The 21,277-nt window shown below is 41.0% G+C and overlaps 1 protein-coding gene across 1 annotated transcript; it reads left to right on the top strand.

Annotated features, from left to right (window-relative positions):
* The first annotated feature begins 1,190 nt into the window (after positions 1-1,190).
* On the top strand, positions 1,191-20,674 carry has3.L (hyaluronan synthase 3 L homeolog). The gene is made up of 4 exons (XM_018257948.2): positions 1,191-1,382; positions 8,279-8,884; positions 15,086-15,187; positions 17,731-20,674. The coding sequence occupies exons 1-4, from the start codon at positions 1,296-1,298 to the stop codon at positions 18,658-18,660; spliced, it is 1,725 nt and encodes a 574-aa protein (XP_018113437.2). The 5' UTR covers positions 1,191-1,295; the 3' UTR covers positions 18,661-20,674.
* Positions 20,675-21,277: the final 603 nt, after the last annotated feature.

The raw sequence follows: 21,277 nt of genomic DNA, 5'->3' as shown, positions 1-21,277 counted from the left end.
AGCACCAGACTGTGAAACTTTTGTGTTTAAAAAGCCTTTATTTCAGCTTTGGGCATCACCGCAACGTTTCAGGCCATGCGGCCTTTTGTCAAGCTTTTGGCCGCATGGCCTGAAACGTTGCGGTGATGCCCAAAGCTGAAATAAAGGCTTTTTAAACACTAAAGTTTCACAGTCTGGTGCTGTTCTACATGCAAAGGCTGTCGTGATGTCAGTGGAAAGTGTCCACTGAGGAACGTGCACCAAGTCTCTACAGGAGAGATAATCGTTGTGCTGACTACTTTTCCAAGATATATGAATTCACTGAACACCGGTTGCAATACCAACTACTTTAATTGAACCTAAACCCCTTTCTCACTACTACTGTATAATGCTTAGAATAGCCCCCTCATCAATTTTACATTCACTTATTTTTAAGGTTTACTTATCAGGACAAGGAAAGTTAAACTAAAGAAGTAGGCTAGAAATGTTGTACATTATGTTTTGGGCTTCTGTACAACCAAATCCCTTTAGCAGGAAGATCTGTGCCTCCAAAGATGCCCCAGTAGCTCCCCATCTTCTTTTTTGCTGATTCACTGCACAGCTCTGTACTGATGTCACTTAATGAGCTTAGGGACCCACTCACAATATACAGTACACATAGAATATAAATGTCACAATATAAAGCTGATTAGTAATCAATACAGATAATTACTACATGGCAGCACAGAAACCTGTGCAACTAGCATCAGAATTTAATAATCAGCGTATATGACAGGCCAACCTCATTTTCTGCTGGATAATTTGCGACAACCCCTAAGCTTAGCTTCTCAACAGCTACTCTGAGCCCACTGAGCATGTGAGTGTCACAGACACTTTCCAAGATGGTGACCCCCTGTGACAAGTTAGTCCTGGATCATTGCTGATATTGACAAGCTGAAACTTTAGGCTGGTGCAATGAGTTCAGTATATAAAATATGAAATTGTTTGCCATATTCATTTTTAGGGTTTAGTTTTCACTTTAGATGATCATGCCCTGAAAATTAAAACTCTTGTTTTGGAGACATGTCCTTCCTAACCCTTTGAATTGGTTCACTAATGACAGTACTTTTGGAGGTTCCTGTTAGTGGCAAAAGTTGCACGTAATAATTCTGCAGCACAAGCCTCAACAATGTGTTCTGCAACTTGGCTGGCATATAAAGCAGTAGCTGGAGCTGAAATGCAATCGCTGGGGTGTGGCTACAGGGATAGTTGTGCCATGAGTTTGTAGCTGGAGCATCAGCAGCGTGGCACCCCGCTCTGTAGAGCATAAGCCGGAGATGCCGGAGGATTCCCTCACAGTTGAAGCTGTGCAGAGCCGAGCCCAGGGGGGCAGCAGCATGGCGGAGCAGGAGGCTGCAAATAAGGTGGGTGAGTGCACAATATGGGGGAGATGGGGTGTGGGGAAGGTGAGGGAAGACAGAGGAGGAAGGGGGAGTTAGGTGAGGGTGAGGGGACATAAAGGTGACGGAGGGGGAGCAGGGGGAGGAGAGGCTGCAGCAAGGCACAAGGTGAGGGGACAAAGACAGAGAGAAGATGTGAGAAGGCGACTGGGGCTGGAAGGCAAATCAGGAGAGGACAGAAGCCACTAACTAAACGGTGAGAGCACCTTGGGGACACGGGATGGGGCGCCCCGTGTGGAAATATTAGGCTTTTGTGCCCAGCACTGCGCTGCGAGTTCTTTAGCCATACACACTGCCCTGCGTCCGGGAACAACTTCTATATACACACACGGCACTATATATACAATTCTATGTTACATTCCACCAACAACGTGCGCCGGTACCGCTCCCTTTCCTTGCGCTGCGCGATGTCTCTGCAGTGAGTGCCGGTGTCAAGGGCAGATGCTGCTGCAGATGAGCCGCTGCGATTAGCGGTAACTCCCAACTCACGGCATCTGCTGCATCAGCAATATATAGGGCTCTGGCCAGCAGGTTAAGTCGCCGTGTTCTGTCACGATCCGCCACTTGCACCCCTCGTGGGGTTGGACATGAGCTTTGAGAGAAACCGCTGACTCGCGTACAACTGATTGTATCGATCTTATTGACTAACCGAGTATTTGCTGCTGCTGCTGCTGCAGGTTCTCATAGGGATCACATAGTCATGGGCGAATGTGGAGCGTGGTTGCTATGGGTTACCGCCCAGGTGCAGATTTGTTAGTAAATGAGCCCCATTGTATTTCATCGAAAGCTGAGTAAAGAAGACATGTGTAAAGCTGGCCATAGATGTAAAGATTTTTAAAAGATCGGATGGTCATCGTGAGACCACGATTATCTCGAAACGATCGTACGAATTGTCCATCAACTAAAAAGACCAATTTGCCAGCAAAACTGAAGGGGAGCTGCCTGCTTGTCCCTGCAAACATAGATAGATTGCACTGGGACCGATAAAGATTTTTTAACCTGGGTGATCAATTTCCTGACATATGTCAGCCAAAAAATCATAAGATGTACGATTGTTCGAATCCCACTAACCGCACGAAAATTTTGAAGGACTTCGCTAAAATCGGTCGTTTGGCAAGAGCAATCTTTGCGTAAAGCTGGCCATAGACTCAAAGATTCACTCGTTTGGCGACATCGGCAGACGAGCGGATCTTTCCCCGATATGCCACTAACAGCATAGTTATATCGGGGGTAATTCGAACGTTTGGCCGTATGGCCGAACGATCGAATTACGATATACCAAGGGGCTCTTGACGGGTCAGTCGGTTAAAAATCAAATCCCGATCGATATTGTGGCCAGATATTGATCGGGAAGACCCGTCGGAAGTCCCCATACACGGGCAGATAAGCTGTCAAATTGGTCTAAACGACCGGTATCGGCAGCTTTATCTGCCCATGTATGGCCAGTTTGGCCACCTTAACTCTTTAGATCAGTGTTTCCCACACAACTGCCCTTGAGATGTTGCTGAAGTACAACTCTTAGCACCCACAAACTGCCACTGGCTGGAAACTACTACATTATCTAAATAATGGCACCCAAAAAGTCTGTTTTCCCTGGGGTATTTGACAAGTAGAGATGATCCTTCCCTACACACCTTCACCTGCAAGAACATTGTCTATGTACCACATTTCAGTCTTGATTAAGTGTGCAATTTGTTCATCAACTAAAAAGACCATTTCAAGTGATATTGCCAGGGAAACTGAGGGGAGCTGCCTGCTTGGCCCTGCAAACATACATAGCTTGCACTGGGACCGACAAAATTTTTTTTTTTTTAACCTGGGCAATCAATTTTCTGACAGATGTTCCATTCCCACTAACTTCACTATAATTTGACAGATTGGTCAGATTGCACTGAATTTGATTGTTCACCAACAAAATATCTTTGTGTCTATGGGGACCTACCTGTTATAATTAGTGTTACTTTCCTGGGCACATGATATGACCCAGGCCCGGACTGTGGGTTCTGGCAAATGCCAGAGGGGCTGCTGTATGGTTCCATAGAAAGTTACCATATAGTGGGCTGGTAGGGGGCTGTTTGGGCCTCTGTGTACTTGGAATGGCAGGGCCTATTTTCACTCCCAGTCCAGGCCTGATATGACCCTTGTTCCTCTGCATTCACTAACTTATGCCACTAGCTAAAATACGCTGCCATTCCTATGTGCAGATGTTGCCCAATAGAGTTGTATGGCTCCAGTGTATATGGAGCATCTTGCTCATCTTATAACCTGAACAGTGGGCTGCCTGTACAATATGCTACATTTCAGAATAGTAAAAATACTCTTAATTACATATTTTCCTTTTAGTACCTATCTTAGTACCTGGTTTTAAAATGACAAAGATTTGCCCTGGATAGTGGAAGGTTTAAAATATGTGAAAGAGACCCAATAGTAATAAATGCAGTAGCAGTAGCATTAGTATAACATTTGAAATGTTTATTAGAACATTTGTAGCCTGCCAAACATTCTGCCAGCATTCAGAGGCAGCTTAGGTCAGTTCCCAGAAGAGTTCCTCATAACCCCTTTGATACAGTGAAGGTTCTTCTACAATCAACAAAGTCATTTAAATGACAGTGCATAACTATTTTAGAGGGATGGTTCACCTTTAAATTAACTTTTAGTAGGTTATAGAATGGCCAATTCTCAGCAACTTTTCAGTTGGTCTTCCTTATTTATTTTGTATAGTTTTTGAATTATTTACCTTCTTCGTCTAACTCTTTCCAGCTTTAAAATAGGGGGGTCACTGACCCCATCTAAAAACAAATACTCTGTAATGCTACACATTTGTTACTGCTACTCTTTATTACTCATCCTTCTATTCAGGCCTTTCCTATTCATATTCCAGTCTCGTATTCAAATCAAATGTGAACAACCACTTTAAAGGAATTATTAGGCACAAACTGATTGCCAGGTTTAACCTGTGTCTCCTTAAAGGAACAGTAACACCAAAAAATTCAAGTAATATAATGTAAAGTATATGTTGCTTTTCAATAGTTGTAACTTTGCATACTTACTAAATAGGAAAGGAAAGCCCTGCAACAAGAAGAGGCAGAGGAGCAAGTCCATACTGTTTCAAGAGCTGAACTTGATTCAGTCCGCCGGTGCTAGCATGAGCCATTGCGTGATTCACTCTCATATACAGACATGCACACAGGGAAAGGGAAATATAAAAGTGAGAGGAAAGGAGCAGTGTGCCTACTTGTAGTTTTGAAACAAGGAGGTAAGGCATTTAAATGATATTGCCACATACCAATAAAATAGATAGAAACATGAGTAATTCCAGGCAATTGGGGTGCAATCTTGGGTCCCTCAAGTTGCCCCTTGCCCAGCAGTACCTGTAGACCTCAGAATAATGAGGTGCAGGAGCAGCACCACTTCCATTGTCACACTGGGCTGCAGGTGACATTATCTTTCCTAGGCTGGAGTACGTTACTAAGACCTTGTAAGCAATTACTATTCACTGCCATCTCCAGGACCTAATGTCCCAACCAGGGAGTGCACCTTAAGGTGGCCATACACAGGCAGATTTGTTTACTTACAAAATACCGAATCCAGAACATTCCGATAATATTGATAACCTATCGGATGGTTGATGGTGTACGAACGATCGTCTCGACATTATCGTTCGCAAAATTGGTCGGATGAGTTTAAAAATTTTAGTAGTTCAGGGATAAAATCCCTCTTTGCGCTTGTCAGGATTGTAGCACAAGCCAACCAACATATACGGAACAACGAACATACGTGTATATACGGAACAATGAACATATACGGAAGGACCCTAATATATAATCGTCCAACAATACCGTTTAACCGTACAATCATTCATCGCAGAACAATAAAAGTCTGCCCGTGTATGGCCACCTTGCAGTGTATACAGTAGATCATAAGGATTGCACAGGCACAGTGACAGGTTATACATAGGGTTATTTATCAGCTTATATGTGAATATATGAGTGGGAGCAGCCATGATGACAATATGGCCACATCCAAAAAGCTAATGAAGCCATAGACTTGTGAGAATAGTACAATGCTTGTTTTGTTTTACATAGGAACTCATTTAGTGCTAAGCTTCTCTCAGACACAGGAGTGCCATTGTTTTACTCAGATGGAAAGGCCCCGCAAAACATTTTGGTTTCTAAATCAATACCTGGCCAGTATAATGCCCCTTCAAAATGTGTTACTACCACTTTAATTTAAGGCAACACGCGCAAACAAAAGGCAACTGAGCCGCTGAAGTGCCACTTGATTAAGAATGCTGCATAACAGCAAACTGTTCACTAGGGAATCTTTCCATGTAACTGCACTGTTAAACAGATGGTACTTCTGAGGCCATTTAAGTACACTGTGCAGCCATTAGCCCTGATTGTATCTGCCGCAGGTACAGTGAGCTGGAGTTCCTTGCATCTAACCTGTTATTAAACCTCTTTGTTTCATTGTCGTTTGATGGTTTCTCTATTTTACTGACTTGGTTTTATTTAAAGGAGACATTTTGTGTTAAAAATAAGAACGTACCAGTGCATTATACTCACTTAGATATAGAAGAATTGTGCTTAAAAAAGTAGTGTTTCAGGCTGATTTATTGAATATTTCTGCAAAAACCCTAATAATCCCTCTCTTCCACTTCCTGCTTCCTGAATTCCCAGGCTGTGCAGGGGAGCCGGCTCACTGTACTGTAGGACAGGAACCAATCAGCAGCTAGCAGGACCTGATAGAGAACTGAAGCCTGTCTGTGCTTGTGTGACTGCAGGCCTGTGATTGGCTGTCCCCCCTCCTACTGTGCTTCTGGCAGGGACCGTTAGGACACGCCCACCCCTCATTTGAAACAGTGACCAGAGAACATCTATAGGAAGCTCTAATAAAGGGGCTATTTTTAAAGATAACATGAATTTTTAGCACCATGTACAGGCAACACCATATATTACTCATAATTGCCTAAAAAATTAGTTTTTTTTTAAAAATTTATCATATGTCTCCTTTAAAGCTAACACTAGACTATTTAAACAGCATTGTAGATAAATAAAAATGACAATTAACTGCTGCTTATCACCACTGAATTACTAAACCATTGTGTTCGCTGTGCTAATGTGATCCCTGCAGCCCTGCTGAAAGTTAAAGCTGCGATTCACCCTTCATCCACTTTTAGTATGTTACAGAATGGCTAATTCTATGCATCTTTTTAACTGGACTTAATTTTTCCGATTTCATTGTGGACAACCCCTTTCAAGGAACAGTAACACCAAAAAAATAAATGTTTTAAAGTAATTAAAATATAATGTACTGTTGTGCTGCATTGGTAAAAAGTTATGTGTTTGATTTAGAAAGACTAGTATAGTTTATACTAGTGTAGCCATGGGGGCAGCCAATTAAGCGGAAAATGGATAAAAGATAATAGATAAGCCCTGTAATAGAATACAATGGTATCTACACGGTGCATCTGTTCAGGGTCTGACTGGTGGGTGCAGTGCCCCCGCACCCCCCATGGGCCCATGCTGTGCCATCCACTACCCCCCAAAGGGCCCCACTGCACCACCCACACCCCCCATGTGGCCCGCTGCGCCCGCACCCCCTATAAGGCCGCCCCCTCCCCGAATGCTCTTAAATTTAAAATACTATCAGCGCGTCAGGTGAGGGAGATCTGGCGAGGATCGGGTCTGGGCCAACGGGGCCCCCCGGGTTTTTTCCTGATGTCCCGCTGGCCCAGTCCGACCCTGCATCTGTTATCTGCAATGTAACCTGAGCCTTGAAAGGCTGTCCCCATGGCTACACAGCACCATGTTTATATAAACTTTAGTAGTGTTTTTGAAGCAAACACACCAATACAGAGAAACAGTACATTATATTTTAATTACTTTAAAACACTTTCATTTTTTCACCTTTAAGTAGCAGCTCCCCATGGCTCGTAGCTTATGTATAAAACACATAAGTAAAGTAGTAGTAAAGTAAAGTAGAAGTAAAGTAGAAGTAAATACCATTGCATTGTAACAGTACATTATATTAAAATGCATACAAAAGCCTGCAATTTTTTGTTGGTGTCACTGGTCCTTTAAGCAATACTAACTATGTCAGAGTGTTACAGATATAAAACATAAGTATAATGTGCAAGACAATTGCAGAGGTAATGGGATTTTTCCTAGAAGCTAGCATTTTGCCTGATTACCAAATCTTTGTGTGTTTGGAGTTTCTTTCTTTTAGATTTTGAGCAGTTTCTAAAATCAGCATGTTAAAAGAATAATGTGGATTTCTAAAGTTAATTTGACCTAATCGCTTGATAATAGCGGTAAATTGAAGGGATGCCTGCAGAATGACAGGCCTGTGCCTGACTGCTAATATTAGGTTTGAGCAGGAGGCTGGCTCCTTGTCTGCAGTGCTGAGCTTTGTGAAAAGTTGTCTTTCTTTGTCTTTCGCTGATGGCTTTTAGGTTTCGGGTCTGTGACTTCTAGTTCTGAATCACTGAATTCCGTAACTCCATCTTTACAAGTAGCTCTGTGTTCAAATGACAAGGTGAGCAAGTATAGATTGCCCAATTTAAAGGACACTGAGGTTATTGTGGGAGTAATGGAATGAAAGTGAAGTGTATTCAGTATAAATAGAATATTATGATAATGCTTTGTCCCATATAAAGTAACCAATTCATTGCAGATAACAATTGGTTTGCTCATTATACCTAAATTGTACATCTTTATAGACATTCCGGGTTGTGCTGCAACTGTCTGCCTTTCATTCCAGTGAAATGGCCCTTACTGTGCTCATAGCACTACTTAATACACAAGCACAAATGCACCATAGTGTTATGTCAAATTTACACTTGTTTCTCTTTATTTCAGATGCCTGGGAAGTTTCAGACTGGTCTGAGGGTGCTAGGCACTAGCCTCTTTGCTCTGCTGGTGTTGGGGGGCATCTTGGCTGCATACGTGACAGGGTACCAGTTTATCCATACCGATCGCCACCATCTCTCATTTGGGCTGTACGGAGCCATCCTAGGTCTCCATTTACTTTCTCAGAGCCTCTTTGCCTTTTTGGAGCACAGGAAGATGCGGGGAGGTGGACGGCGTCCTACAGGAAGGTCCACAGTGGCCCTCTGCATTGCAGCATATCAAGAGGACCCGGAGTATTTACGAAAATGTCTGCGGTCAGTATGCCGCCTCTCATATCCTCACCTTCGTGTGATCATGGTGGTGGATGGGAATACAGAAGAGGACAGATATATGATGGACATATTCCGAGAGGTCATGGGGTCAGAGGGAACCTGCTGCTACATTTGGGACAAAAATTACCATGAATCAGAGGAGGGAGGACAAGAGGGTGAAAGGGGAGTACAGGAGATGGTGAAGAACTTCCAATATGTCTGCATCATGCAGAAGTGGGGTGGAAAACGGGAGGTCATGTATACTGCATTTCGTGCACTTGGCAACAGTGTGGATTATGTGCAGGTCAGTGCATTATACAGGAGGGTCTTCCTAAACTCCTATATTATTCTATAGACCTTGTTATGTACAATTGTTACAGTACTGAAACTGTATATTCATTAATGAAGTATTACCTGGTGGGCAAATATAGAGACATGGGGGATGGAAAAGATGATGCCTGATGGAAAGGACAACACATGGCAGACAAAATGAGAAGGCAGATGGGATGCTGAAAGAAGCAGATCCGCTCCATGCCCCATTGATTTAAATTAGATCTGCTGTGTGTAGGTACATGAACGTAGCTGGGGCAAGGAGCAGAAACACTTCTCTCAACCTGAAAAAGATGGAGGCTAAGAGCAGTGGAACCAATGCTCCATCTGGCCATAGCGTAAGGTGGATTTCAGCACACAATCTCATGTTTCGGCATCATAATCCACGGTGTCTGCCTGCACCTGAGTGGAGATATAGTATCGGGGCACAGGCAGAGTGGGCAGAATGGCAGCAGAGGAGGAGCACATTCTCGCCGAGATCTGACTTGTCTGGCCCTAGCCTAATGGCGACTAGGGATGCGGGCTTACGGTCAGTCCACACGAGCAGATTTGATGAGATTCAGGACGACAATCTCCCCGAACTGCCTTCTCCCTGCCCTCCGTCGGCTAAATTGAAAATCGCCTGCGGCAATGCACATGCAGCGCTTCATTTTCCAAAGGCGCCCAAAGTTTCCTTGTGAGGGAACTTCGGAAAACAAAGCACCGCGTGTGCATTGCCACAGGCGATTTCAAAGGCAGGAGGGCAGGGGGAAGGCAGTTCGGGGAGATTGTCGCCCCGAAGAAGAGGTGATTTGTCGCTGGGGCGACTAATCTCCCTGAATCTACTCGTGTGGACCGACACTTAGAGGGAGAAAGATGAGAAGGCGAGTGAGTGGGTTAACCCTTTGCCTGCCAAGCACCTACACTGTACATTCTGGCAGGCAAGGGCTTTAACTGCCAAGCACGTACATTGTACGTGCTTGCAGTTTTACACGCTGTACTCTGCATCAGCCGCTTTAGCCGTCTCAGCAGAGCTTTAGCAGCATTGACAGCCCCCTGGGCAACGAGGCTGGGGGGCTGTCATGTCTGTCCTGCGACAGGATTGTCGCAGGGCCGACCTAAAAGAGGCAGACGCATCAGATTGCGTGTCTGCCTCGCTGCACTGCTTCCTCCTCCTTACCTCTTGTTCCAGCGACGCCCACGTACTTCCTGCTGGCCGTGACTCTGCAGACAGCTTCTCAAAGGACTCCTCCAGCCATCAGATCGCCCAGGAACGGTAAGCGGTCTTTATTTTACACACTTACATACACTTACCTACATTTATACGCTCATACACACATTTTATTAAAAAAAAAAAAATTTTTTTGCATTTTTCATTTTACACTTGTATGCACTTATATACACACTTATAAACTGTCACACAATTCTTGGAAGTGTACACACATGTATACACATTTTATTTATTACTTTTTCATTTTACCAATTTGTGGTTTTTTTACCCCTAAAAACTGTTTATTTTGGCAGAGTGACTATTGGATAATCGATTTTGGCCACTAATTACACTGTCGGAGTAGTTATTTTGTTATTTCGTTGATTTGCATCCCTTGCAATTTTATCCCTGCATTATTGTTCCTTATGTATCTTTACTATAGTTTTGCTGTGTGGTGCTTTGGTGTATATATAAGATATATTTTACTTAGTTTGATCCGCCAGAATATATGCTTTCCAAAAATATATGGTTTTTGGGGGGTCTTTTTACAGTTTGGGGGTCTTACGGCACATAACGCACAATTGGGGTTCTCCTTTTAGCAGCTTAGTTGGCTAGCCTGAAAATTCATATGCATGTTTTTCATTTGGGGTCCGTACACACCACATACTTTGGTAAATCTATGCATATTGGGCATCAAACTATTCAGTAGACCTCCAACGTCCATATTTAGGGTGGTTTTTCTTTGTACGTAAAACATTGTGTGCGATAAATGCGGCAAACTGCAACATTTTTAGGCAATTTTCAGAAATGTTGTAAAAATCTCTACGTTTAGAAAAGCTTTGCAGTTTGGTGTAGAAAGACGTCTTTGTCTTTGTTGGATTCGTCAGAATGTGTACTTTCCAAAAATATATGGTTTTGGGGGCTCTTTGCTGTTAGGAGGGTCTTGAGGCACATAATATGAAGTCAAGGGTCTATGTTCACAGAAGGCAAATCGGCAGCGGAGAAAAATCATATGCACTATTTTCATTTGGGGTCCACACATGCCAGCTGCCTTGGTATATCAATATCAAACTGTTCAGTAGACCCTTGGCATCAATATTTATGGTGTTTTACAATTGTATGTAAGAAATTGGGTGAGATAAATGCGGCCAATTGCAATATTTTTAGGTCATTTTTAGAAATGTAAAAACCGTTGCTTTTATCGCCAAATTTAGGAAAGGCTTGTGACTTGGTACTTTGGAGTACAAAGACATGCATACCCAATTTGGATTTGCGGGAATGTGTAATTTCCGCAAATATATGGTTTTCTGGGGTGAACTTACTTTTACGATGTAAATGTGTTGATTTTGCAGTACCTGAAATGACAGACCATATGGGGGTCTTCCTTTTGGGGCCCCTATATGTCACGTGCTTGGGTACACCTATACATATTGGGCATCAAACTGTTCAGAGGACCCCAGGCTTTCATATTTGGGGTGATTTCTCTTGATACGTAAAAGTATGTGGGTAATAAGATGCTGCAGGGTGGACATTTTTAGGTGATTTTTGGAAATGTCACCAAAATTACTAAATTTAGGAATGGTTTGTGGCTTGGTACTTTGGAGTACAAAGACATGCATACCCAATTTTGATTCAGGGGAATGTGTACTTTCCAAAAATATATGGTTTTCTGGGGTGAACTTACTTTTTTCTACCTTTGCCCCCCCCCCCAAAGAATGTAAATGTGTTGATTGTGCAGCACATGAAATGAAAGACCATATGGGGTCTTCATTGTGGGGCCCCTATATGCCACGTGCTTGGGTACACCTATACATATTGGGCATCAAACTGTTCAGAGGACCCTAAGCTTTCATATGGTTTTCTGGGGTATACATACTTTTTCTACCTTTGCCCCACCCCCAAAACGATGTAAATGTGTTGATTTTGCAGTACCTGAAATAAAAGACCATATGGAGGTCTTCCTTTTGGGGCCCCTATATGCCACGTGCTTTCTAATAATGGGTAGTTTTCTAGGGTAAACCTACTGTTAGCGGAATGTTTGGCCTTGAAATCAGAAGTATGCTGTTTGGGGAGCGGTGCTTTGGAAATTTGGTAGTGTACTGCTTGTAGATTTTGAGCTATAAAAGTGAGAAATCAAATATATTTGGTATTGCCGCATTCAGGAGACATAGACCTTTCCAAATCGTCTGTGTTCTTGTACATAAAATAAATTATGTTTCTGAGATATGTCATTGTTCTTTTTGAAACATGATTTTTTTCATTTTATTAGACACTTAAAAGCCTATATTTTTTTACAGAAGTAGAATTACTCCAAACTTCTTGCATATTTTTAAAGTTCAGGTTGTCCTGAAAAAAAAAATATATTGTTTTCCTGGGTAAACTAAAAGACCGCCTCCAGGAAAGGCTCTTAAAGTGAAAGAGTACAAAATGTCTAAACACTGCTTGGCAGTAGATGTTCACATCTAGGACAAAACGGCTGGCAGGGAAAGGGTTAAAGTAAGGTGTGACTAATTCCAGGGATGAAAGTAATGTTATAATAATAGAGTTATGTCTGGGAGGGTGAAAGTAAACATTGTTATTAGTGCATGCAGGTACAGAGAGAATCAATTGGGGTAGTGGTGACCGAGGACATAACAGGGCACCCAGATAAAGCTTATTAAATTGGTTCTTGCATGTACAAGCATGGTGCTTTTGTAGAATTTACAACTAAAGATGCACACACTTTAGTACCAACTGAATTCTCATTGTATGGGTTCCCTCTCTGCAACTATGAGGCTGTTACACTTCTCTCCACCAGTCTGTAGTATGAATGTGAGTACTGAAGTCAGATGAGAGCCCATGTGATTCAGCAAAGTCAAATTCATATGGTAGACTGGAGTTGTTGGATTGCACACATTGGGACTAGCATCTCATTTCAGTTAGGGCGTTTACAAAGGAGGAGTAAATAAAAATGTAAATGAAGTAAAAAAAAAAACATAACTTTCACAAAAGCCTCACTTCAGGTTTGTAATGCTGTAGATGTGTATGCTGTGGTAGTGCTGTTCTCTGCACCACGTTTTGATGAACTGAAAAGTCTGTAGATAAATGGATGTGAGTGCTACTGCACTTGTCCCAACCCCAAGGCCATATTTATATATATATATTTAGGCACCCAAGCACTTGTACTTAGGATGGTAGCTTTAGGGAGGCAACTCGCAGGTGACAAAGTGCCCCCAAGTTTGGCACTTTTTCTCATTTTAAAATATAGGCACCCTGGGCATGGACCCTTGGGTGTCTGTACTGTAAATACATTTTTGTTAAAGGATTGGTTAAATATAGTTTTTGAATTATTTGCCTTCTTCTTCTTCTGACTCTTTCCAGCTTTCAAATGGGAGTCACTGACCTCATCTAAAAAACAAATGCTCTGTAAAGCTACACATTTCTTGTTATTTGCTCTTTTTATTATTCATCTCTCCTATTCATATTCCAGTCCCTTTTTCAAATCAAGTCATGGTTGCTAGGGTAAATTGCAGCCTAGCAAACAAATTGCTGAAATTGCAAATTTGGGAGAGCTACTGAAAAAAAAAACCTCAATAACGCAAAAACCACAAACAATAAAAAATGAAAACCAACTGCGAAAAATCACTCTCTACATCAAACTAAAACTTAAAGTTGGACAACCCCTTTAATTACAGGGGAATCCGTATGCCAGGATATTTTTATAGTAAGGTAATGCCTACAGTTTGCAACTTTCCCCTGGTCACATTCCAGTACAGACATGCACACACAACACAGTTTCTAAAGTAGTCTGGGGGTAAAGGGATTATGGAAAATGGTATTTTACATCTTATGAATAAATAAATCAATGAACTTATATATAGAGAGAGAGAGAGAGAGAGAGAGAGAGAGAGAGAGAGAGAGAGAGAGAGAGAGAGAGAGAGAGAGAGAGAGAGAGAGATTTATAGTTACACAAATTATGTAGATACATAAACAACTTATGTGAGAATTCTGTAAATCTCAGTCTGAACAATTTTTTACATTGAATGAGTGAATAAAATCCTTACACGTTAAACACAAATAGTCCGTTTAATACACAGAGCTGATCCCTGGATACCGCAACCCTATACCATACATAGATGTGTCCTAATTACTAGAGATGCACCGAATCCAGGTTTCGGTTTGGGATTCGGCCTTTTTCAGCAGGATTCGGATTCGGCCGGACGATCCAAATCTGAATTTGCATACGCAAATTAGGGATGGGAAGGGAAATTGTGTGACTTTTCGTCACAAAACAATGAAGTAAATTTCCCCCTGTCCTACCGCTAATTTGCATATCCAAATGCTAATTTGTATATGCGGATTCGGTTCGGCCAAATCTTTCACAAACTATTCGGGTGTTCGGCCAAATCCAAAATAGTTAATTCGGTGCATCCCTACTAATTACCCCCCTCACTTACAGTTAGTTCATAAGTAAATGAGTGATAAAATAAATGCAAACTTGCACTACAGATTTTTAATACTTTGTTCTTAGTAACATTTTTATGTGAGCAAAAGCATTTTGCCACTTTTGTTTACATGCATTGGCATTACTCCTCCCTCCACTATAGATGATATCCATGTTTGATTCCCACCTATGCAACAGTAGGTCTGTTACCCAGTATTCAGTAATCCAGTACAGCACTAGAAAACTAATGGCACACAAAGCATTTTGTCCTGGCAGCAGTTTCAAGAGGAAACAAGAGACAAAATGCCAAAGAAGTGACTGAGAAAAGTCTGGGTAATCCATAATTCCATATATATATATGATAATCACCCCAAAAAAATGATTTATATTTTGTCTTTGGATTGTAGACAATTACAGCTTGTCCTAGACTCTTCTAGGGACAGGAAAGCACAATACAAAAAAAACAAAAAAAACACCCTGTGTGGTATTAGACAAATACATATAGTTTGAATCTTCTAACATAATTTCCTTTAACTGATTGCTTGTTACCTCTTTTGCTGCAGGTCTGTGACTCTGACACTGTGTTAGACCCAGCTTGTACTGCCGAGATGCTGCGCATTTTGGAGGAAGATCCTAAAGTGGGGGGAGTAGGTGGAGATGTGCAGGTAATCACCATCATTCCATACCTCTGCAACAATATTCATTTAAATAATTTTGTATGCATGAAGACCTAGAGCTACATCATACAGATGAATGTGGATTAAAAGGATGCTTATTAACTTTTTCCTTTGATAAACTAGTGGATTGTCATAGTATGGGGGGAACATTTACCATGTCAGTTTGTGATTTAGCATTAGTGTATTGTTTAGGGATGCACCGAATTCAGGATTCTGCCTTTTTCAGCAGGATTTGGATTCGGCCGAATCCTTCTGCCCGAACGAACCAAATCCAATTTTGCATATACAAATTGGAGACAGGGAGGGAAATCACGTGACTTTTTTTTTTACAAAAGACGGAAGAAAAAATGTTTTCCCCTTCCCACCCATAATTTGCATATGCAGATTCGGTATTCGGGCGAATCTTTCATGGGGGTTCGGCCGAATCCAAAATAATGGATTCAGTGCATCCCTAGTCTTGTTATTCATTTCCCATGAGCCAAGGAGCATGCAAAGTGTGTTGCCCAGTCTATTAAAAAACACAAAATGTCATCTTAAATTCTTACAGTGCTACTATTGACATATATTTTATATTAGTGTCACTTGTATAGAGTAAATAGATGGCTTTACTGTGACCACACTAGATAAACTGTTGTAGCAAATTATTCTGTAAGAAATAACTGTGGTCTATTGAGAATGTATTAAAAATGACACATTTTGCAAGGTTTGCTGCAACAGTGCCTCTTTCTTGGAGACAAAACTATGACAGCTATACTGCTCTTACTAAGAATTAAAAGGAACAGTAACACCTAGGAGCATATTTATCAAGGGTTCGAATTTTGAATTAGAAAAACTTTGAAATTCCAATTCAAAAAGTTTTTTTAATTGCCTGAATATGTCCGGTTTTGATCAAATAGGCCGTATTCAGCCAAATTTAAATGATACGAATCAAATTAATAGCTCATTTGATTGAATTCGAATCAAAGTTTTTCCCAAAAAAAAACCTTAAATTTTTCAAAATCCAAATAGATTCTAGGAGGTCCCCCATAGGCTAAAAAAGCAATTCAGCAAGTTTTAGATGGCAAATCATACATGATAAATTTCGATATTCTAATTTTAGATTTTTTTCAAATTCAAATCGAATTTGGACTATTCCCTACTCGAAGTACACAAAAAATAGCTTGGAATTCAAATTTTTTCAATTCCAAAATTTACCTCGACTTTTGATAAATCCTTAAAGTGTTTTAAAGTATTTATAATACAATGTGCTTTTGTCCTGCACTGGTACAACTGGTGTGTTTGATTCAGAAACTCTACTATAGTTTATACAGGTATGGGATCCGGAAACTCTTTTATGCAGAAAGCTCCGAATTACGGAAAGGCCGTCTCCCTTAGACTCCATTTTAGCCTAATAATCCAAATTTTTAAAAATGATTTCCTTTTTCTCTGTAATAATAAAACAGCACCTTGAACTTGATCCAAACTAAGATATAATTAATTCTTATTGGAAGCAAAATTAGCCTATTGGGTTTAGTTCATGTTTACATACATAAGGTATGAAGATCCAAATTACGGAAAGATCTGTTATCCGGAAAACCCCAGGTCCCGAGCAGTCTGGATAACAGGTCCCATACCAGTATATACAAGCTGGTGTAGCCATTTAAAGCACAGGTTACATAGCAGAAAATAGATGCATTCTGCAGGATCCCATTGTATGTTATTACAGAGCTTATCCGTTATTTGTTAAGTAGCCTGTGCCTTTTCTCTTTTTTTTTTATCTTAAATGGCTGCCCCCATGCCTACACAGCAGTCTATTTGGATAAATTATAGTTGTCTTTCAAAAGCAAACAAAACTGTTACCAACGCAGGACAACAGTGCATTTTAATTGCTATAAAATGCTTTTATTTTTATGTTACTGTTCTTTAAAGGGGTGGCTCACCTTTGAGCTAAGTTTTAGTATGTTATATAATGGCCAATTCTAAGTAACTTTTCAATTGGTTTTCATTATTGGTGGTCTAAAAACAAATGCTCTGTAAGGCTATACATTTATGGTTGTTGCTACTTTTTATTACTCATCATTCTATTCAGACCCTCTCCTATTCATATTCAAGTCAATGCGTGGTTGCTAGGGTAATTTGGACCCTAGTAACCAGATTGTTTTCACTGCCCCCATCCAAAAACAAATGCTCTGTAAGGCTACAAATGTATTGTTATTGCTACTTTTTATTAAGGTCCTCTCCTATTCATATTTCAGTCTTATTCAATTCAATGCATGGTTGCACCAGATTGCTGAAACTGCAAACTGGAGAGCTGCTGAATAAAAAGCTAAATAACTCAAAAACCACAAAAAATAAAAAATGAAAACCAATTGCAAATTGTATATCTCTCTCTACATCAAACTACAAGTTTACTCAGAGGTGAAGAACCCCTTTAAAATTCCTTTTATTTCAAATTGTGGCTTCTCCACCTCTTCCCTGCATTTGAACCCTACAGTTTTTATTTGCCTGCCTCCAAACTTCTTACACTTTTCCATGGCATCTTTTTTTCTTAGATCCTGAATAAATATGAATCGTGGATCTCATTTCTGAGCAGCGTCCGCTACTGGATGGCATTTAACGTGGAACGCGCCTGCCAGTCCTACTTTGGCTGTGTCCAGTGCATCAGTGGCCCACTGGGAATGTATAGGAACAGTCTTTTGCAGTACTTTTTAGAAGATTGGTACCATCAAACATTTTTGGGGCAGAAGTGTAGCTTTGGAGATGACAGACATCTCACGAACCGTGTACTAAGCATGGGATTCCGAACGAAGTATACAGCTCGCTCTCGTTGCCTGACAGAGACACCGACGCGGTATTTGCGCTGGTTGAACCAACAAACGCGCTGGAGCAAATCGTACTTTCGTGAGTGGCTATACAATGCACTGTGGTTCCACAAACACCACCTCTGGATGACCTATGAATCTGTGGTTACGGGCTTCTTCCCCTTCTTCTTGGTGGCTACAGTGGTTCAGCTATTTTACCGTGGCCGTGTTTGGAACATTCTTCTATTTCTGCTGACAGTACAGCTCGTTGGTATTGTGAAGGCAACTTATGCCTGTTTCCTTCGAGGGAATGCTGAAATGATTTTCATGTCACTTTATTCGCTTCTCTACATGACTAGCCTCCTGCCTGCCAAAATATTTGCAGTGATGACCATCAACAAATCTGGCTGGGGGACTTCAGGGCGCAGGAAGCTGGTGGTGAATTTTATGGGTATGGTGCCCGTGTCTGTTTGGTTTTGCATTCTGCTGGGAGGATTAGTATACACAGCATATTGTCAGAGTCAAGATCCATTCACTGAAACAGAACTGTTATTCCTGGTGACAGGCGCCATCTTATATGGATGTTATTGGGTGGCACTTCTCAGTTTATACCTTGCTTTGATCGCCCGGCGGTGTGGCAAGAGACAAGAGCTGTACAACTTAGCATTGGCTGAGGTCTGAAGGACAGAAAAAAAAAGCAGGCTTTCATTTTGTTTACAACAAAACCATCGGATGACTACTTGTTTTGAAAAACTAAAATAATCACAAATGCAGTTGCAACACAACACACTGAACGTTCTTCATGCAGCAAAGGCAGACCTGCATTTTGAATACTGTAGATGGAGCTTTTCTCACCAGCAATGTCTTAAGCAGCTAAGACCATTCTATGCAAATGTATATACCTCAGGCAGAACCAGCTGCCCAAGCAATAAAGCCCTCAGTGGTGCAGCCTTAATTCAGAACCTGGTCTTGTGAATATAAAAAAAAAAATGTAAAAGTAAAGCAACAACAGATTACATAGCACCAAACCATTAAAAGGAAAAAAAAAACAATGCAGCAACAGACAATATTTGAGACAGGCCATACCGTTTACTGTGAGCAGCTGCTATAAAGCATTTTACACCAAAATCTTTAGACTTACCTGATGGGTGCATACTATCAGACTTCGGCAGGGAAAATTAAGCCAAATTCTTATACTAAGAATGTTTCGGAATGAGGCCTGTGTGTGTAAATGGGAAGAATACAATATCACCATGTTGCATGGCTATGAATATGGGCAATTCATGGAACAGCAATGCAGCAACACTGAGGAAACCGGTTATACTTTTTGGAAAATACACATGAAGACAGTCTTTGTCAGCTGATGCATCTTAGTAGTTATGGTGAATGCTACACTTTTGCAACATCAGACAGGCCTTATATAAAAGCAACCATCAATCCTACTTACCTCTGGATGCGGTTTTTACTTTTTTCGGGCTGCTAGATTATTATGATTGATTTTCTATAACCCTGTACTCATAACTTGACGGCACCTGGGACACACTGCCTTACACAGCCATAGAGAAAGCACCCCCTGTCCCCCCGGGGTCTGCTCCCACTATGGTTACGCCAGTTCTTTCTCTGCCAGATGAACCTATAGATATATAAATAATTTGTGCCCTGCTTTATAACTTACGTTCTAGTTATCTTTACAACAGCCAGAGAGGCCATGAATCCTGTCTGTAGATCACCAGCAGTAACGGTAGGATTTACAACCTTTTGGGGGTTATTTATTAAAGGTTGAGTTGTGGCATTTTCCAGCCACAAAATGTGTCAAAATGTCCAATATTGCCCCCATTGCTATGTAAATGAAATGAAAACATCGGCACAGATGAATTCCATGAAAAAAATTGTGTAAAATGTGCCTGAACTCGGATTTTCGTGAGACACTCAGTGGGTAGAACATTGGATCTTATTGTTTTGGCTTGCCAATACAGTTGCCGGGTGTGTCTGCGAGGCAGACATTTTGCACTTCCATGCACGTAAAAGACAGATTAAATTTAAAAATTTTAATAATTTTAACCAAAGGATTTATTAAAAAAATCGTACCCGAGCAACAAAATGAAGTACACATTATTATTATTCCTAAACATCTAAATATTTTTTAATTTCAAAACAGTTTTGCATGGTAACATGGGAACATTTACTATTAGAGAATGGCTGTTAAATTTGTAAAATGTGTAAAAACGTTTGCTGCTTGAGTAGAAGCACGACATGAGAAAATCTAATGTTAGAGATGCATTATAATACACCCCTGCCTGCTTAATCTCTTTCCTAATCTTATATCAATAGTGCATTGAAGTGCTTTCTACGCTTCTCTGGCTTGCTCAGGAACTTTAAATAGTGTTTGCGCCACTCTGTGATGTGCTTTTCCAACAGAGCAACCTCACTTTGGCTAAACTTTTAAATAAATTGCAGAATAGGCTATGTATACAAAATGATATCAACATACTGTACATTGTAAGGCACTGAAAAATTCTATGACTTTCATTTACCTTGACCAGCATCCCCAGGAACATTGACATGACTAAGTACAGGGATTATGGGGCAATAAGTCATTCAGAGCACCCCTTGCTTATACAGAGGCCATAAACAGCAACTGCTGGTACCCCTATTAAATAACTTTAGCCAGAAGACATTTTATTACTAGCAATGGTCAAAAATTCATTTCAGGAATATGTCGCTGTGGGGGGCTAGTCCGAATTTCAGTCCTCCATGCCTGCAACTAGACAATGAGACCTTTTGCCAGACATATCCACTACAAATGAGAACTGTTGTGGCTATAAACACTACAAACTAGGTTTTATTTTTTTTTATTTTGGTTTTTTGAGATATAAATGGTGATTTATAGACATATGTGCTAAACTGCACAAATACAGGAGCCAATATCAGCCAATCAACACAGCAAAGACCTGACTGATTGGTGCTGGCAACTGCACTTATGCGAGTTAGCACCTATGTTCGTAAACTGCCCTATAAATTGTATGTTAGTGTGCTTCCTAAGCTTAACATTTGTCCTACTGCAACCAACCCAACCATGTTGTAGTAGTGCATTACAAGTTGCAGACTCATGCTGGAATCAGCCAATCAGAGCAGGTGAAATCGGAGAGCAGCTCAAAGCATTGTGTTGGTTGCATCCAGGAATAAAAACAAGGACAATTTTATTAAGCAACCACTACAGCTTTATAATGCCCTGATTCAGCTTTCAGCATAACTACTGGAAATCCCATTCTTAGTGCTCTAGTTCTACATCACAGTG

This window comes from Xenopus laevis, chromosome 4L, assembly GCF_017654675.1.
Source record: "Xenopus laevis strain J_2021 chromosome 4L, Xenopus_laevis_v10.1, whole genome shotgun sequence".
Lineage (NCBI taxonomy): Eukaryota > Metazoa > Chordata > Amphibia > Anura > Pipidae > Xenopus > Xenopus laevis.
This window is presented reverse-complemented; position numbering and strand designations above follow the sequence as displayed.